Here is a 17,817-nt window from a genome sequence, read left to right as displayed (position 1 = left end):
TATATATATACAGTATCCTGTCTGTAGGCCAGAAGAGGGCACCAGATCTCATTATAGGTGGTTGTGAGCCACCATGTGGTTGCTAGGAATTGAACTCAGGACCTCTGGAAGAGTAGTCAGTGCTTTTAACCACTGAGCCATCTCTCCAGCCCCCAGGAAACCCATTTTTAAAAGTAAAAGCGAGGGCAGAGAGCTGGGTCAGCAGGTAAAGGGGCTTTCTGTCAAGTCTAAAAACACGTGTTCAATCCCTGGAACCCAAATCTGAGTCATGGCACCATGTGAAAGGACCGGTATTGGCTCAGGACCCTAAAGGCCAAGTCCTCAGCACAAAGGACACTAATTTGCCTCAGAAGGACAAAAGGCAAGGAATAAGAGACAGGAGATAGAGGACGAGGGAGAAGGGGAAGAGAACAAGGGAGCGGGGACAGGGATATCTGTTCCAGAGGGGCAGAGGAACGTCTCTGGATAGAGGGGAGGCGGACGTGGTACATAGAAAAATGAAGGCTTATGAAGATAAATGGGGAAACCCCGTGTTAGGTTAAGGTGTCTGATGTCAACTGGGAATGTTAATTAGGTGAGCCAAAGGGGGCTTTTGATTGCTGGGCTCTACTACTTTGATAGCTGAGCCGTGGTGGCCAGCTTTTGGATTATAATCTAGCGGCTTTAGGCAAGGCAGATGTGGAATGGGGGAGAAGGGCAAGGCCCGCGAGAACGGCAGGCTCCGGTGGGTTAGTGTCCCTTCACCAAGTGGAGGAAGGACTGACTCCTGCAGGTTTTTCTCTAACTTCCATACATGCACTGTACCACACAAATATATACACACCAAGTCAATAAAGTTTGTAAAGCAATTGGAACATTTGCATCCTTGGTGCCCTCTCTCTGCTCTTCCAGCAGTAGGGTCACCTGTACATCAACCATGGATGCTTACATTACTACCTGTAAACAACTCAGTGGTACATTTCAGAAAACATTCTAACAGTAATTTTTTTTTTTTTTTTTAGAAAGCTTTTATTATTCTGGTAGAATAGCCATGACTGTCTAAACTGTAATCACTGAAGATTTCTTTCTTTTTTTTTTTTTTTAACAAAGGCTGTTTAGAAGAACACTAGATGGCACTATGAGAACATTTCCATAAACCTGGACCAAGCGCAAACACTAAACCAGAAAGATTCGTCGCTCTGGGCCAATTTATGTATCAATCCTAAACACATGGGAAAGTACCCCGGCACTCCTGTCTTCTCAGCAAAATTAGCCGCTCATCACAGGAAAGAGAGATAAACAGTTCATTAGGAAAACACCACATCAGCTGGTGGAAATTTATAAACTATGCAGGCATCTGGCTCATGGTAGGGATGGGGTGATTTTTCAGTATTCTGCATGGTGAAGGTCAATACTGACTCCCTTCGGCACCAACAGGAAGGGGGCTGCTATGTAGGCTCTCCCATCTTTGAGCTATAGTAAGGGTCTGTGGGGAAGCAAAGCAGGTATCTGTAGCTGGGAAACTGCTGGACAGTAGAAGAGCTACGGTGAGCAGCTGCAGAATCTTATGGGATGCAGAGTTTAACCAACAGCGGCTGTTAAGAGGCAATAGAGAAGTCCTCTGGATCTGCTGGGCAGTCCACCTGTACCTCCTCTAAGCCAAGGTCCCCTGGGAGGAACAATCATTTTCTTCTGAGGCCTGGAGACAAACACGCACAGCTTCTCTTTCTCAGGGGTGGGAGGAGGGCTTCTCAGACCTCACGATGATGCGTACAACCTGGGCACATTTATCTTAGTAACTACCGCAAGGATACCTTCCTTTAAGAAACGACGGAAGCAAATAGGCAGCATTCTGAAAAAGAGACTCCAGAGCAGAAGCACAGCTGGGAATGCAGCCCGGTGGAGGCTGATTATGTAACTTGTGTAAGACCCTGTGGGGCTTGATCTTGAGGAACACAAAGCTTGCAGGAATGGAGGGAGGAAGGTAGGTAAACTATGTTTAAATTGAACTTTGAGGAGACTCAACATATTATTTTTCTTCTCTTTTCAAAATTATCCTCTGCTGTGCTGGGGAATGAACTCAGATTCTTAGACATGCCAGGCAAACACTCTACCACTAAGCTGCCACTCTGCCTTGTCCCTGAGACTTAGCAACTTCTAAACCAGCGCTGATGTCTTCATAGCGGCAGTAGTGGACTTGGTAATCTAACAGTCCTAACAGGACACCCTGACTTTTCGTTTTGCCATTTAAATCTGGAATGATGCAAAGGACTTTGAAGCCTGGGAACAGGTTAAGCTAGGAACTACATGGGGCACGGAGTGGGCCTTTGAGATTATCTGCCTGCCATCTGTTCTTGGCCCGTTGGTTCTGCCACCTCCAGCGAACCTCAGCATCTCCACTCAGGTTCACCCAGGCCAGTCTTATTTGGGACCAGTTCTTGCAGGCTTCTATTGACAGCACAGGAAGACAGGTAGGTGGGGCACAGCTTATTTCTCAGAAACAGTGTCTCTCACGTGCCTCTCAAGAGTGTAGCTCTGAGCTGGACAGTAACCCCAGGAAGGGGTAGGGGGACTGAAACGGGGATCACCAGGGCTTGCGGCACCCAGTGCTACACGGTGAATCTGACACCAACCTGAGCCACAAAGTGAGTTTGAGGTGAGCCTGTGTTCGTGTGTGAAACCCTGTCTCCAAACAATCAACAGATTAAACACTCAAGGCATGGCCTGGGGCAGTGAGGACAAGCAAGTCGTTCTGGGTCTGGGCTCTAAATTCTTTGGGAATAAATCTTTAGGTTTTACATGTTTAAGACATTTTCTTTGTATAATATATTTTATGTGCACGGGTGATTTGTTGGCATGTGTAAGCATGTGCACCTCATGCATGTCTGGCGCTCAGAGTTTGGAAGAGGGTGCATGGTCCCCTGGAAATGAAGTGGTTGATGCTTAGAAATCACTGTGCGGGTTCTGGGAACTGAACCAGGGTCCTTTACAAGAGCCACAGTGCTCTTAACCACAGGCTCATCTCTTGGGCACCCAGTATTTATATTTTCATTTAACCAACAAGCTATTTTTCTGCACCTCTTTTTCCATAAAACTAGAGAAGCCAACGCAGGGCCCTCTCCTCACCTTCTGTGCGCTCGCAGCTCTCCGCTCCTGCTTGGCCTTCATCTCAGCCAGCAGCCCGCTGCCCATCATTTGCACGTAGCGCCGGCCAGCCTGTGGGCTACCCCTGCTGTCGCTGCGCTCGGTCCTGCCTGCCTCCTCTGCCAGGCCCTCCTCCAGGGGTTCCGGTGTCTTCGTCTCCTCCGTGCGCTCCGCAGCACCATTATGCTCAGCTGCCTTTATGTCCTTCCTGGCCGTGTCTACCGGTGGACTCCGGATTGCCCCCTTTGGGGAGGAGAGCTCTTCCGGCATCAGGACCGTGGGTGGCCGCTCAGATCTGGACCGCGATTTGATTAGGTTGAGAAAGCCACTTCTCCGAGAATCCCGTTTCTTTTTCTCATCTCCTTCGCTCAGTTCATGGGTATCTGAGCAGCGTGTGGATGACCTCCTGCACCACAATCAGGACACAGAAACTATTGCTTGACCGTGAAGACAAGTACCACGAGGACTTAGCCAATGAACGTGAAGATGACTGCTGCATGACCAGTCACCTTCCATAGCACTGCAAATGTTAAGCCTGTGCTTAGGGACAGAAGAGTTCAGGCTAGCCATGAGGACACGAAGCATGCAGATTGTGCGCTCATCTGAAGGAGTCAGGCAGGATTGAGGACAGACCTTCGTAATGATTAGAGGCTTAAATGTGAACTTCTGGACTGACTGTTTAATTTGGGGGATACTGAAAAGGGCATCTTTGGGTATCTGTTAATTACTAGGGAATTGGTGAAATCCAACATATTTGCTCAATGCTGGCAAGTGTGTGGATCTTTGCTTAAATGGAATAAATTATCAGAAGAAGTAACAAAATAAAAGACTCAAGGCTCGGGGGCTGATACAATACCTGTGCTGCTAGTATTTGTGAGATGGAGTAGGAGGGTCAGGAGTTCAAGGCCAGCCTCAGCTATATAAAGTCTACCAGCAGGTTAGGTTATAAGAGACTTTGTAAAAACAAAACTAGACAGAATAAGTTTAAATTTTAGGATGATTTTCAGAGAGGAAAAAAAAAACATAGGAATGTGGGGAATGGAGAAAAAGAACAAACAAAATGAGTGCCACAAGGAATCTGCCACTCAAAGCTAGAGCCTGGACCTCCCCTTAACTCCCTAGAAACTCCATCAAAACCAGAAGCCAGGATAAACACAAAATGAACAACCACAAACCTCAAAAACCATACAGGCGAGAACAGACAACACCACTTGGAAGCCCAAAGAATACAAAATAGCTTCACGGATCTGAGCAATTGAAATAAAACTGGAGGTCTAGGGGCAGCTAGACTGCAGAGCAAGGGCTGAGAAGCTGAGAAATGGGGGGAGGGGTGGCTGAAAGCCAGTTCACCAAGTAGTATTTCCTCTTCCCAAGCCAAAGGGTCAACAATGTCCAGTCCACCCCAAATTCATTGCCTGTAGAGTGAGCCAGAGAAATAGTGCAACCAAGGGTATGGCGTGGCCACAAAACAGGAATAAAACCGAATGAGACAGAAGTAGAACATTAAAGGCTAAACAGTACAACTAAAATGTACAACTGGAATGTCGGGAAGGAACTAAGAATAAGGAACTGGAAGGGAGATGGTGAGAATTAATAGATTAGCAGAGGAAATACCAGGTTGAATAAAGGAAGTATTTTTGTTGTTGTTGTTGTTTTGGTTTGGTTTGGTTTCGTTTTCTGAGACAAAGTTTCTCTGTGTATCTCTGGCTGTCCTAGAATTCACCCTGTAGACCAGGCTGGCCTCAAACTCACAGAGATCCACCCATCTCTTTCTCCCTGAGTGCTGGAATTAAAGGTGTGCACCACCACAACCCAACTCAAATAAAGGAAGTTTAACCGATAGTGTGTAGAGGAAACAGAAGAAATTTACAAAAGAAACAATAAAAACTTCAGAACCAAAGAACATGAATTTTAAGAGTCAAACATTTTATGTGTACCAATAAACTGGATAGACAAACCAGCACCCCCTCTAAAATACAGCATCATAAAATCTGGGTACACTGAAAATACAGACACATCCCAAATGTTTCCAGAGAAGAGAAAAAAGCAAAACCACGTCACAAAGGATCAGGACTCAAGGTGACACTGGGTTCTTATGAGAACTCTAGAAGATAGAAAATTAGGGAACAATGTTTTCAGAATTCTAAAGCAACATATATTCCAGCCTCCAGTCCCATACCCAGCAACACTATCACTCACAATGAAAGATCTGAACCTTACAGAAATGCACGGCCAACGCCTCATCTCTTAGAAAGTCAGCACAAGAGGAAATCCACCAAAATGAGGGTGTAAACCTCAGACTCCGAGAGGCAGATAAGACACAGGGATGTGAGGAAGGGAATCCACTTGCCGAGGATGAAGGAAATGCCTCCCTAGCAGTCCCCCGCCCAGGGTGAGATGTGTCTAAGAAGACCCGACAGAGAACATGAGTGAGAACTCACAGATTTGTGCTTTGAAGGGGAGTTAAAGAAGTGAGTAAATGAGAGCCTTGTGTGAAAACTAAGCAAAAAGTGATGAAGAGCTTCCAGGGAAAAGAAAATCTACAGGAGAGGAAGCGCGACCAGAGTGTACCATGTAAGTCAGGTGTGGATACTTCCAGGGCTAGAGTGAGGCACACTGAAACAACCCCTGAATAGCTAGCTAACAAAAATTATATTAAATGGAGAAAGTCAAGAGAGAGAGAAAATTCAGTAGAGTCAGAGAGTAGACAGGATATACTATCATCCTCTGTAGTCAAATGTTGACAGAATTACTATCTGAAACTAAAAATGAAAAAATAGGAGAAAAACATTTTAAAAAAAGAAGAAAAGTTAACAATTAATGGAATAAAACCCAGTCACCTCTTGGAAGCAGGAAATGAGAAAAGAGATGTTTTCGCTTTTTGTTTTTTTTTTTGTTTTTTTTAATTTAAGCCTTGTAGCTCGCTTTAACATTTAAAACTATGAGCACATAACACTGGATCTCAAACTTTCTTTGCACTAACTTATGCTGTTTTACCTAACGCCACGCCCTATAATGTCTAAGTGAGAACCTATTTTCATAGGAAAATGCAGTTTAAAAAAATTACAACTTTTTGTAGGTCGATGAAAGTTAAGCCATCTAGTCTTGCACACAGAAACACGCCCAGAATTTGGGACTAACATCTTTGTGGAAATAGACGTCACATATTACGAATGCACCCAGATAGCTGTCCAAGACAACTGAAAAACAAAGCTGCGTGATCAAGAGGGGAAGTCAGGGTGGGACAGGTGGGCCAGAGCACTGGGTCCACACCCAGCGCGCACACATTCCCCACTCATACAGGCTGGTTGAAGAAGAGCCAGCAGTTGTATCTGTAATTACACAGATGCAGGCCAGCTATCTGGCGTGTTGATCAGCAGTGGCTATTGGCCATTAACTACTGTAGCCTGTACTACGGTTCTGAAGTTCCTGCATATGCCAGTGTACACCCCGAACCCTAGCATGTAGGAGCTGAGGCAGGAGGGAGCCTGAGGCAGGAGGATGACTGTGAGTATGAATTTTTTTCTGGGCTGCTTAGTGAATTCCACACTAGCATGAGATTCACCGTGAATCTGTCTCAAAAACATAATAAAATTGCAAAGCAAACAATGGAAAATATAAAATATAAAACAATAAAAGATTCTGAAGTGTTAAGGGGGGGGGGGGAATAAGACCCAGGTACTGATCTGGAACAGTATTCTGTGTGAGGAAGGCAGCAATTCATCAAGAGGAAATTTTCCATTATGCTGTTTGTTTTGGTGTTTCTTGACTCTTTTAAGTTGAAAAATACAGTCCTCTAATCCTTGTATTATAAAACAACCCAAATCCAAGCAGACTCTTGAAGATGCACACTACAGATGTGTACAGAGGGGGGGGGGGGCACGATGCCAGGGATCAGCAGGGATTAATCTGTGGGAATGAAGCATTATAGGAAACTATCAAAGAATAAAGGATGTATTGGTGGGTCTTGAAAGAAAGAATTCTGCCAAGTGATGCTACGCTAAGCTGCAAGACGAGTGTCAACGACAACCAATTATTAGATGTTAAAGCTCGCAGGCGTCTATAAGCTCCACTGCCATGGATATGAAACTTAACTTATTTTTGCTTTGCCATCCTGCAAAGGATAGATAAGACTCATCAATCACAGCTCCGACAGGCCCTTCCCTAGCTCTCCTGTCTGCCTGCCCTCAGCTATCTGCAAGGTTTAATCCAATCCTGAACTTCATCTCTAAGGTGAAGCATTGTTCACAAAGACAACCCAAGCTTCGAGTCTGTCCTGAGATGTATCAGCTTTTAGTAACAGATCGAATAAGTTCAGAAAAATCACGTAGAAAAATAGGAGTGTTTTAAGTTGAACAATATTTTGGAGGTGGGGTTGAGGCAGAGTCATATAGCTCAGGCTGTCCTGAAATTCACTATGTATTCCAGGCTTCACATTTATATTAATCTGCCTGCCCCAATCTCTGGGTGCTAGGGCTCTAAGCAAGTGCCACCATGCCCAGGTCAAGATAAAGTATTGAACTTTCTTTTAAGGAAACAACATTCTAGTAAAGAAAATGTAGAGAAAAGTTCTTAGAGGGCACAGTAGTTAGCATTCCTCTTGTGATGAACATCCAGAGACAAAAGCTACTTAAGGAAGGGAGGAGGGCTTGCTTTGGCTCACAGTGCCAGGGTACAGTCCATCACAGAGAGGAAGTCACGGGGACAGTGTGCACTGTACATCTATAGGCAGAAGGGAGCATGCTCAGCTGGCTTTTTCCTTTTCCTGTGGTCTGGGACTGGATGCAATATACACCTGCAATCAGTTTGCATCTTCCCATCTCTAGTAACGTAATCTAGATATTCCCTCACCATCATGCCTAGAGGCTTGTCTTGTCTACTAGTGATCTAGAGACTGTCAAGTTGACAAAACCAGCTACAAAACAGGGTAAGTCAGAGAACACTGCCCCACCTCTCCCAGTCACTTTGCTGCCCAGCTAGCCAACAGATCAAATTATGAATAGAAAAGTTCAAAGGATGCTCGGTGCCCTGGAACAGACTCTTCCAGGGGATGTGAGAGAAGCCCCGGCACAGCAGCAGTCTGGCCTGGATGCCATGTGCACTGCTATGAAACAGGCCCCCAGTTCTTAGTTCAGCAGGTCCGTGGCAAGAGCTTGAGAATTTGAATTTCTAACACGTTCCCAAGCAACACTCATGATGCTTTGTTAGAGACCACGTTTTAGAAATCCAAATAGTAAATCTCTTGCATGAGACCGTGATGCCTATATAAATTACATCCATTAGCCATTTAGACGTGAGTGAAATACCATTCTTAATGAAATGACTGGAAACTTACTTGCTGTCCATTTTAGTCACCTTCTTGGTGAAAAATTCGTCTACACCTTCATCCACTCTGCCCATGAGGCCGTTCTGTTCTCCATCATGGGGGACGATGTTGACGGTACAGATCTGCAAAACAAACAGGACCTCACTCCACAGTCAACCAATGCACCTTCAGTTCTGCTAGCCTCAACAACCTACAACACGGCCATGACTCACTACAACAGGGACCACGTGATTTACAGAAACAGAGGCCAGGTGTAGAGCCACAACCTAGTGAGGAAGGAATGGGTTTATAGCATGCTAAGCCTGATGCTGGTGACTGTGGGAGACACGCTTTGATGACATCATGCATGTCCAGCATGGTACGGCTGTAGGTGGGGACAGGTTTTGAGACAGTCTCAGCTAGTTGCCCCGACTGGCCTAGAACTCATTATGTGAATCAGGCTGGTTTTGAACTTGCAGTGGTCCTTCGGCTTCTGCCTCACTAGTGCTGGGATTATAGGCATGTATCACCACATTCGCCCACTAAACAGGTTTACAAAATGTACTGTAAACGAAGCATGATGGGGAATTTGTATGGCAGGATCAAACAGACTGAAACATTCATATTTGCGAAATTCTACAAAGACAACCACAATCTCAGTACTGGGAAGACATGAGGATAGCCAGGAGTGGCTTCCTTTAGCTGGCTCACCAATCATTCCCCTTTCCGAGCCAATACATACAGGGTTATATTTTTCTCATTCACTTAGCCCTTTTGTTTTTTTCTGCTTTGACAACAGAATCCATAGCTGGCCCCCGAGTTCCCTGGTAGTACAAAAAGCATGGAGGCCCCAGAGATGGAGGGAGAAACTGAACGTAGTTCAGCTTCCTGCAGGCGCAGCAACTTAAAGGGCTGGGCTGTCCTTCCCAGCTCCCGCAATGCACTCCTGACATTTCAGAGGTAAAGAACAGAGGAGACATGTTAAGAGATACCCAGCATGGCTGGCTAAATGGCAGGCGACGCTTCAAAAGGCGGCAGTTAAAGGGAAGTTCAGATGGCGCTGGCCTGGGAAGAGCAGCCAAAACGCAGACTGTGAGGAGTAGAATCAGGTCAATAGAGTCCAAGGCCAAAGCACATGCTGTTAACACTCATTTACCAGCACAAGGAAAAGCTGTGCTGTGATTCAAGTCTCTTCTGTCATCCAGAGTCAGCCTCAGATACAAAGAGCAACAGGGCTTCTGGCGAGGGAGAGCAAGGATCACCCTGCATGGACGGGAGCACGCGCCTCGGGAGGGAGCTGTCTCGCTTCCTCAGGTAAGTCACTGGTGCCCTGCACCTTCAGTGAATGCACACTCTCTGAAAGGTTAACTTGTGGATGATGAGAAGGTAAATGGACGTGAGGTTAAAGGCAGTTCAGACCACCCTCTTGTCTCCCTCACCAGGTGACTGAGCAGAACCCTCGGGGACGTGGGGGACATCTGGATCTGAAGTAAGTGTTTGCAGGCCTGTTAGAGACACTGTGAGCAAGTGTGCCAGAGAGAACCCCTTAGGAAGCTGAGTCACCACACACCTTCCACACATGCCTCCCATAGCAACGAACAAGGAAGACAGACATTTAAAGGAAATTAGACAGAAATGCATAAAGTCAGGCAATAGAGAATATGCAATGGACTTCGGAGGTAGAGAGGTGGAGGGAAACGGAAAACAGACTATTGAAACAGCTTCACAATGCTTGAAAGGCATTTTAAAAAATCAGGAATGGGGGCTGAGCACGGTGGGTCAAGCCTGGACTCCAGTACTGGGAAGGGTAAGGTTGGAGGATTGCCATAAGTTCTAGGTCAGCCCTAGGCTGCATAGTGAAGTTGAGGCTAGCCTAGGGATCAAGTAAAATCTTGTCTCAAAAAATAAAACCAGGGCCAGGCGCTTTAATCCCAGCAATCAGGAGGTAGATGCAGGTGAATCTCTGTGAGCTCAAGGCCAGCCTGGTCTATAAAATGAGTTCCAGGACAGCCAGAGCTACACAGTGAAATGCTATCTCAAAAGAAACAATAGATAGATAGATAGATAGATAGATAGATAGATAGATAGATAGATAGATAGACAAATAAAACAAGAAGAAAATATTAACTAATTAAAAACAGAGAGAGAGACAGTTAATAATAGTTAAGAGCAATTCAAATTCTAATTCTATGTAAACAATAAATTTTATCAAATGGATAATATTCTATGAAAATATAAATTACTAAAATGGCCTTAAGAACAATTTGAGGGACTGACCAGTTATCATATATGTCTAAGAGAATGCACATAAACTTTAATAAGTGGAAAGAAAAGGGAACGAATAAACTATTCTTGTTTTTACAAAGATCTTGCTTTTGCATGAGCACAGGGAACAGCTAAAGCCTGCAGGGCAGATGCCTGGTCAGCCACAGTCACAGTGGCATGTGGTCATCTGAACCAGCCTTGATTTTCAGAATTCTGATGTCTCAGGTAGCTCAATGGTGCAGTGGAGGTCAAAGGCAGACTTCAGACACGCCAAGATCAATTCAAGATGAGCTGGTTCTACACAGTACACAGTCCTGGTAAAAACCCTGATGGTCACATCAGACAATTGTTGAGACTAAACACTAGTAATGAAAGCAGCTGAAACCATGTTGTTCAGTTACATTGCTCTCTTTTTGCTTCTTCCTGATGTGTACCTGGAAAATGTGAGTGACCCCTAATAAGGCTGTTGTAAGAGACAGTACTCAGGAGACAGTGAGCCTGGAGAAATTATATGGTAATGAATGTACCTTCACTGTATACCCAAAAATGCCCACGCTCCTCTGCTCCTCTGTGGTCCTTCTTGTATTATGTCTCAGTGGGCCTCCTGGCTGCTCCCAGCATGATGTGTATTGAAGGACACCCCTGCAAGTCCTGATCCTCCTCCCTTAGCCTCACAGCCTCTAAGATTATAGGCATGAACCGCCATGCCTGGTTCTTTTTGGTTTTTTAAATGCAGGAAGAAAAAATAACTTGCACATGACTGCGGAGTTTAGTCCCCAGAATCATAAAAGCAGAATAAATAAGCGAATACACAAACCCACAAGATGTTTCTCTCCAAGGGCACAGAGACACTGAGCCCATCACTTCACATTCAGGTCATGCTGCTAATGATTGCAGAAGCGACAGCCAAAGAGGGGCCATTCACAACAATCTAGAGGACAGAATCTGAGCCAGCAAAAGGGAAAGTGTCTCTTTCTTTATCTGATAAGCCCCTCTCACTTAAAATAAAATAGCAATAACTGCTTATACATCTTAGCTTACATAATGCTGTAGTAAGAATCTAAAATCAAATAAGCTGGAAACCATGACTCTATGCCAGCTCTTCAGATTCAAATGAACACATCTAAACACCGATCTTGTAAAGTGAACTACTGACCGCGGGGACAAGTGGAGAAACCCTTGAGCCGTCTGTGCTCTCAGCTCTCCCCAATTAATCTGACAACCACTGCTGAGCACTCACCGCTCGTATTCCCAACCCACAGCATCGGGCACATTTCTACAGGCTATGAGTCACACGCCATGATTCCCTGCAAGCCACAGGCAAAGAGGGGAGAGCTGGGAATAGGTGATGAGAGCCATCTCTGGGTAAGTACCTATTCCCAAGGTGGGTTTCACAAGCTCTCTGCATCAAGCACAAGTTCATGAGAGCCACTTTCCCCTGCAACTCTGTAGGACCAGAGAGGAAGAGGCAAGGAGGGCTCTCCGGAAGAAGTTTTGTTTCCATGGAGATCTGAAAGGCCTTCCAGTCATCATCAGCTCCAGGGAAAGCCGTGAGAAATGAGGATGGAGAGAAGCCAGCAGTCAGGACAGGAGTTAGGGATAATTAAGTGGATGGTGGTGGTGCAGTCAGGGTTTGCCTGTTTGTTTTTGTTTGCTGGTTAGGTTTTTTTGTTTCCTTTTTTTGTTTTTGTTTTGTTTTGTTTTGTTTTTGAGAGAGACAAGGTTTCTCTCTGTAGCCTTGGAAGGCCTGGAATGCTTGCTACGTAGACCAGGTTAGCCTTGAACTCACAGAGATCCACCTGCCTCTGTCTCCCACATACTGGGATTAAAGAGATGTGCCCCTATGCCCAGCTACAGCCAGATTTTTAACATGTCAGCGGATGAAACCCTGAAGGGGACAGGGGATAAACAAGGAAAAACAGGGTGACAGGCAAGATAGGATCTTAGTTTGGAAATTGTTTAGCCTGAGATGTTCCAGAACATTCCAGATCTAAAAATGCAGAGCTCGGCAGAGGTTCTGAAAATAAGTCCATATGGAATCAACCAGCAGCAAAGAGGAGACACCAGGCCAGACCAGAGAGCGGAGGACCTCTTTTTTCTTTTCTGGGAACATGCATGTTCATATATGTGAGCGCTAGCACACATGTGACAGTCGGAGGACAGTCGGAGGACAGTCGGAGGACAGTCTCGGGTGTCGGTTACTACCTTCACTGAGGCAGGGTCTCTTTGCTGTCTACTGATGCATAGGCGAGGCTAGCAAGCCCAAGGACTTCTGGGGATTCGCCTGGCTCCATCTCTGTGATGTTTTAAATGAGAAATGCCCCTGCAGGCTCACCAATTTGAACACTTGCTTGATCCCCAGTTGGTGGCACTATTTACAGCTATGGAAGCTTTAGGAGGTGGAGGAGAGGAGGGGCCCCAGGAGCCCAGTAGACACCTACCGCTGCCTGTGTAGGCTGCTGCTTCTTGTTCCGCTTGGGCCGTAACTTGGTAAAGTGTTCCAGTCTCCTGCCTTCCTCTGAGGGCAGCTCGGAGATCAAGCCTGAGCTTCGCTTCTCCTGCCGGATGGATGGGAAAGGCGGGTCTTCAATGTGGATCGGCACCTCTTCCAGGGCTTTATCAAGATCAAATTCCATTTCTGAAATAAAACAGATCCCAAAGCAAAGGGGGATGCAAAGAGGGTAGGAGACAATTTCCAAGGGTCAGGCCTGGTGGAGTGCAGCTACAGTCCCAGCACCGGGGAAGTTAAGGCAGGAGGATTGCTGAGTTCAGGCCAACCTGGGATGCACACTCAGACCTTCTCAGAAATAGAATAAAAATAGGAAGGAAAAAAAGGAGAGAGGGAGAAAGGCAGGGAAGGAGGGAGAAAGGGATAAAAAAAAAAAAGGAAGAATAGAGAAACCCAGTTCCATCACCCCCAATAGTAAAGCCTAAGAAATCTACAAGTAATGTTTTGCTTTGTTCTGTTTTTCAGACAGGACCCCACTCTGTACCTCTGTACCCAGGCTAGCCTGGAACTCACCATGTGCCCAGGGTGACCCCAAGTCACATCCATCCTCCTACCCCAGTCTCACAAGATCACAGGAACGAGCAACCATGCCTGGCCTCGAAGAGTAATTTCTAAGTCTACTGCCCCTCACCAACTATCCAAACCTCTCTCTAGTTACAGAGTGGGTCCCTGTGGGCACTGTGGACTCTTTGTGGGGTTGTTTTCCAGTTACAGGGAAGTGACTGGCATTGGGAGCACACTCACCAAACGCCCTGGAGACAGGCCGCAGCATTCGGCTGTGGATGCTCTTCCTCTTGGACTTGGGAGTCATCTGGCAATGAGACAGAGGCGGTGCTTAGGTGAGCATGGAAACTTGTCTCAGACTCTAAGGCACCAGCCATCAGCGGGTAAACTAGGCTCCCGTTTCGCTATTTAACAATGGTTGCACTGCGTCAACCGCTAGGTTGACCCAGGAGATGCATAGATGGATTTCTAGCTGTTTCGAACTTTTCCCGAGTCATTCAACCAAGGGCCCTTTTATCCTACACTACTAACCAGTTCACATCTCTTCCCACAGCTGAAAAGAACAGGGAATGATAATTTAACTCTAAGCCATACGTGAGAATGTCAAACTGGAGAGAAGAAATTAGCCTCAAAGAATGTAAAAATCAGTCACAAGGCACTGAGATTATTCATGACTGTAATTGCCGGTTGTCAGAGCAACACTGATGTAGGCATACTGTCTACGGTCTCCGTGTGCCACTTCAAACGCTTTAGGTAGCTTAACCCTTTGTTTCGCAGTGTAACATTAAAATTTTAGGACAACGTGCCACGACTCAAAACTATCAGATGCTACTTCTCAGTAAATGCTTAAGATCCTGCCGGAGCCCTTTAAAAATAAATCCCAAGCCAAGGTCAAACTTGAGGGCATCTTCCAAGTATTGACATCAAGTATGGAGCATCCATCACTCACCACAGACCAGTAGTCACCATTTGCACCTGACATCCAGGGTAGATCAACCCCGCACTTGCCATCTGGCATGGGCCCTGTACCCATCACCAGTGCCGTCAGCCAGTGTGGACCATCCACTACCACCCAGAGCTGTCTCCCTCAGAAGATACACAGTTGGTGAGGCTGGGAAGAACCTCCGGCAGCAGCTATACAGACAAACTTAAGGCCAATACCAAGTCACGGGATGAGGGATAAACACTAACAAATCTGAGCTGTTAGAGGATCTGGGCCAGGACAAAAACCGGGGATGGGGGCCAGTCTCGTAGTCTTCCCTCTGTGCCATTGCTACCAGTACTGACGATGGTGTGCAGCTGTGTTTAAACCAGCATGATACTAATTTGTTTTAACTTCACATTTTCTTGGTTTTTTTTTGGGGGGGGGTGGGGAGAGACAAGTTCTTATTATGTAGCCTAGGTTAGCCTCAACCTCACAGTCCTCCTGACTCAGACTCATGTGCTGGGATTTCAGGCAGGTACTACCAAGCCTGGCTCAAAAAAACAGACCCACATACAAATGAAGAGAAAACAGAGCTGAAAGAGTATTGCATATTTTGATGAAATTGTTGTCAGCTAAATCTTCCTCAAAGTCTACATTCTTTAAAAGAATAAACTGGTTTATACCAGCCTGGAAAAGCAAACAACTTTTCAGTTTTGACAGTTACCCTGGTTTTAATAAAAAATAAAAAACAAAAAACAACTCCACCCATTTGCTACTAAATGTTGGGGAAACAAGGAGAGGAAAATCGAGTGATGAGATTCACACAAATAACGGCTTTCCTAAACAACCGGTGTGACTTGCTGGAGGCAGCCAGGCTGAGTGGGAAGCTCACAGACTGTGTGTGAGGCGCAGAGCCTGCAGAGCAGGAGTGGCCTGGGAAGCAACCCACTCCTAAGATTCAGCAAAAAGCCAGTAGACGTCTGTTTAAAAGGAGAGCCGCTGCGAAGACACATTTGTATTTAGCAAGTCTTAGAGACCTCCCACACAATCTCGGTAGGGAGAGGCTCAACAGGTAAGCCAGAAACAAGGCATAAGGTGTCCACTGATGATGGCAAACTCAAGGCCAGCCTGGACTGACTGACAGCAGGTTTGAAGCAAGCCTCGACTACACAAGACCCTGTCTGAAATACACATTAAAAGCAAGACAAACTAAGCTTGGGATAGAATTTCATTCAGGTAATCATAACTAGGAAAGAAGTTTAAGATGCACATGTGGAGGATACCTGCTAGTTTATGTCCTTCTTGTGCCTCAGGGTTAGGGTTTTGTTTTTGGTTTTTTGTTTGTTTTTGTTTTTGTTTTTCACAGAGAGCATTCACAGACAAAATAGCTAGGGTTTCCCTCTCTTTAAACCCAGTATGATAGGTAAGAAATAAGTGTCAAATGTGTCAAAAGTGTAACATTATGTCCATACAGTAGCTTTAATATTTGAAAAGGGACACATATTATTTCGCGTACAGATGAAGAATAGATACTATCTAGAGAAAGAAACTCATTTGTTAACTTAGTGACCCATCTGTAAATACTTCATTTAGCGTGATCTAATTTTGGAGACACATAGAAACCTGAAAGTCACTGGGCATTTCTTCGGCTGACACGGACCAGGATGGAAGTAGTTTTGTCATTATGATTGTATTTTCCAATGTTTCAAAGCCTGGTATTAAGTTCCAAATGTCAGGTGGGGGAGGAGAGAATGTCTTCTAGTATTTTCCATTGCAGTGTTGCATTTTGAATGAACCCTCTATGAGCAGAGAACTGCCAGTTATGTTTCTCCAAAAAAGTCTTCTGTTATCTTACCATTTCTGCTGGTTCCCAAGCTTTGTTTTTTTTTTTTTTTTTTTTTTTTTTTTTTTTTTTTTTTTTTTGCTAAAGTGAGAATCTGCACCTCACACCTGGCATCAAGAACGAGACCAAACCCTGGGTACTCCCTCGGGCTTGCAATCCCACCATCAAGAGGCTGAAGCAGAGGGAGCGCTGCAGGTTTGAAGCTAGGGGGTTACACACAGACCCTGTCTCAAAACAACAAAAGCCCCTTCGATGCCAATGGCTTCAGTCTCTTTCTCTCATAAGGTTTATAGAGAACACAGAAAGAAACAGAGAAGGGAGCCCCACCTCTCACAAGCTGTGCCTTTTCTTTGCAATGCTTTCTTTCTTAGTTTTATGGAAAATACAGACTTGCTCAATCTCCCTTGCTTATCTTATGACTCCATCCAATAGCTCCTAGGCAAGGGCATGTACAGATGGACAGGTTTTCTGCACAAGGACTTATTTAGCAGCAAATACTCCAGCGTCTCTAGAAACCCACTGGTTTGCCCTGTTCCTTCCTCCTCGCAATGGTTAGGTTTGATAAGCTGCATTCTGGGAGGCGGGATGGCAGCGGCTGTGCTTAGGACTGCGCATGCTCTTCTTCTTTTGTGCCAAAACACAAGGGTTAATTCCTTCACCGTGCCCCAGTTCCCTCCACTGTTCCTGCTCACTGTCAACGGCCAAGCAACTTCCTGAGTCGAGGAAATCCCAAAGTGCTCATCAGATGAAGGGCGAGGGCCGCTGAAGTGCTAGGAGCAGACTATCTTTAAGACCTGACAGAACTAACTTTTAAAAATGCATTCTACGAGTGAGAAGAAAAAAAAATATGTTAAATCTTCATTTTAAAATGCAATTTTAGAAGGAAGCCCTAAATATAGACTTTTTCATCTTGATACCATAAGTGCCAATAAATCCGCACTGTGCTATATAAGCGGGAACAGCGGCACACCATGGCTGTTTTTGAAGAGGCCAAAAGTGGCACGGATATCTATAGTACTTGGAAATCTTACTCATTGGATCCAATTTTTATAACGTGTAAAACCATTCTGCCTGTAGCTCAACAAAGATTTGTCCACTGTCAACACGGTTTGCAAAGTAAAGATAGAACTTGGTTCACAGCAGCGTCTCCCACTCAGACCCACTTCTACCAGGTGATCCCTAAGCACACTAATTTTTAAAAATGAAACTAAAATTGCTCAAATCACCGTGAAGATAGGATAAGGTATTTCCCTTATTAAAAACATTCCTTTTATTTAAGCTCAAGAACCCAAAATTATTTTTCTTTCTTTCTTCAGGAAAAAAAAAAATACCATCCCAAACCA

At 45.2% G+C, this 17,817-nt stretch overlaps 1 protein-coding gene across 3 annotated transcripts in view; it reads right to left on the bottom strand.

Annotated features, from left to right (window-relative positions):
• Carmil1 (capping protein regulator and myosin 1 linker 1) overlaps window positions 1–17,817 on the bottom strand; it is a 262,924-nt gene that overhangs the window by 14,161 nt on the left and 230,946 nt on the right. The window contains exons 30-34 of one of the 3 annotated variants that reach the window (XM_050142253.1): window positions 13,947–14,013; window positions 13,135–13,331; window positions 8,459–8,571; window positions 3,041–3,529; window positions 1,623–1,633 (exon numbers count right to left, since the gene is read on the bottom strand). In XM_050142253.1, the coding sequence (XP_049998210.1) occupies window positions 1,623–1,633; window positions 3,041–3,529; window positions 8,459–8,571; window positions 13,135–13,331; window positions 13,947–14,013 (877 nt within the window). Of the gene's footprint in view, window positions 1–34; window positions 3,530–8,458; window positions 8,572–13,134; window positions 13,332–13,946; window positions 14,014–17,817 lie in introns of those variants that run through there. The other 2 variants (XM_050142251.1, XM_050142252.1) reach the window with 2 other exon arrangements.

The sequence above is a fragment of the Alexandromys fortis genome, unplaced genomic scaffold (genome assembly GCF_014885135.2).
Source record: "Alexandromys fortis isolate MF-2015 unplaced genomic scaffold, M_Fortis_MF-2015_v1.1 scaffold_5, whole genome shotgun sequence".
Lineage (NCBI taxonomy): Eukaryota > Metazoa > Chordata > Mammalia > Rodentia > Cricetidae > Alexandromys > Alexandromys fortis.
Note: the sequence above shows the minus strand (reverse complement) of the source record. Positions and strands in the feature narration are given on the sequence as shown.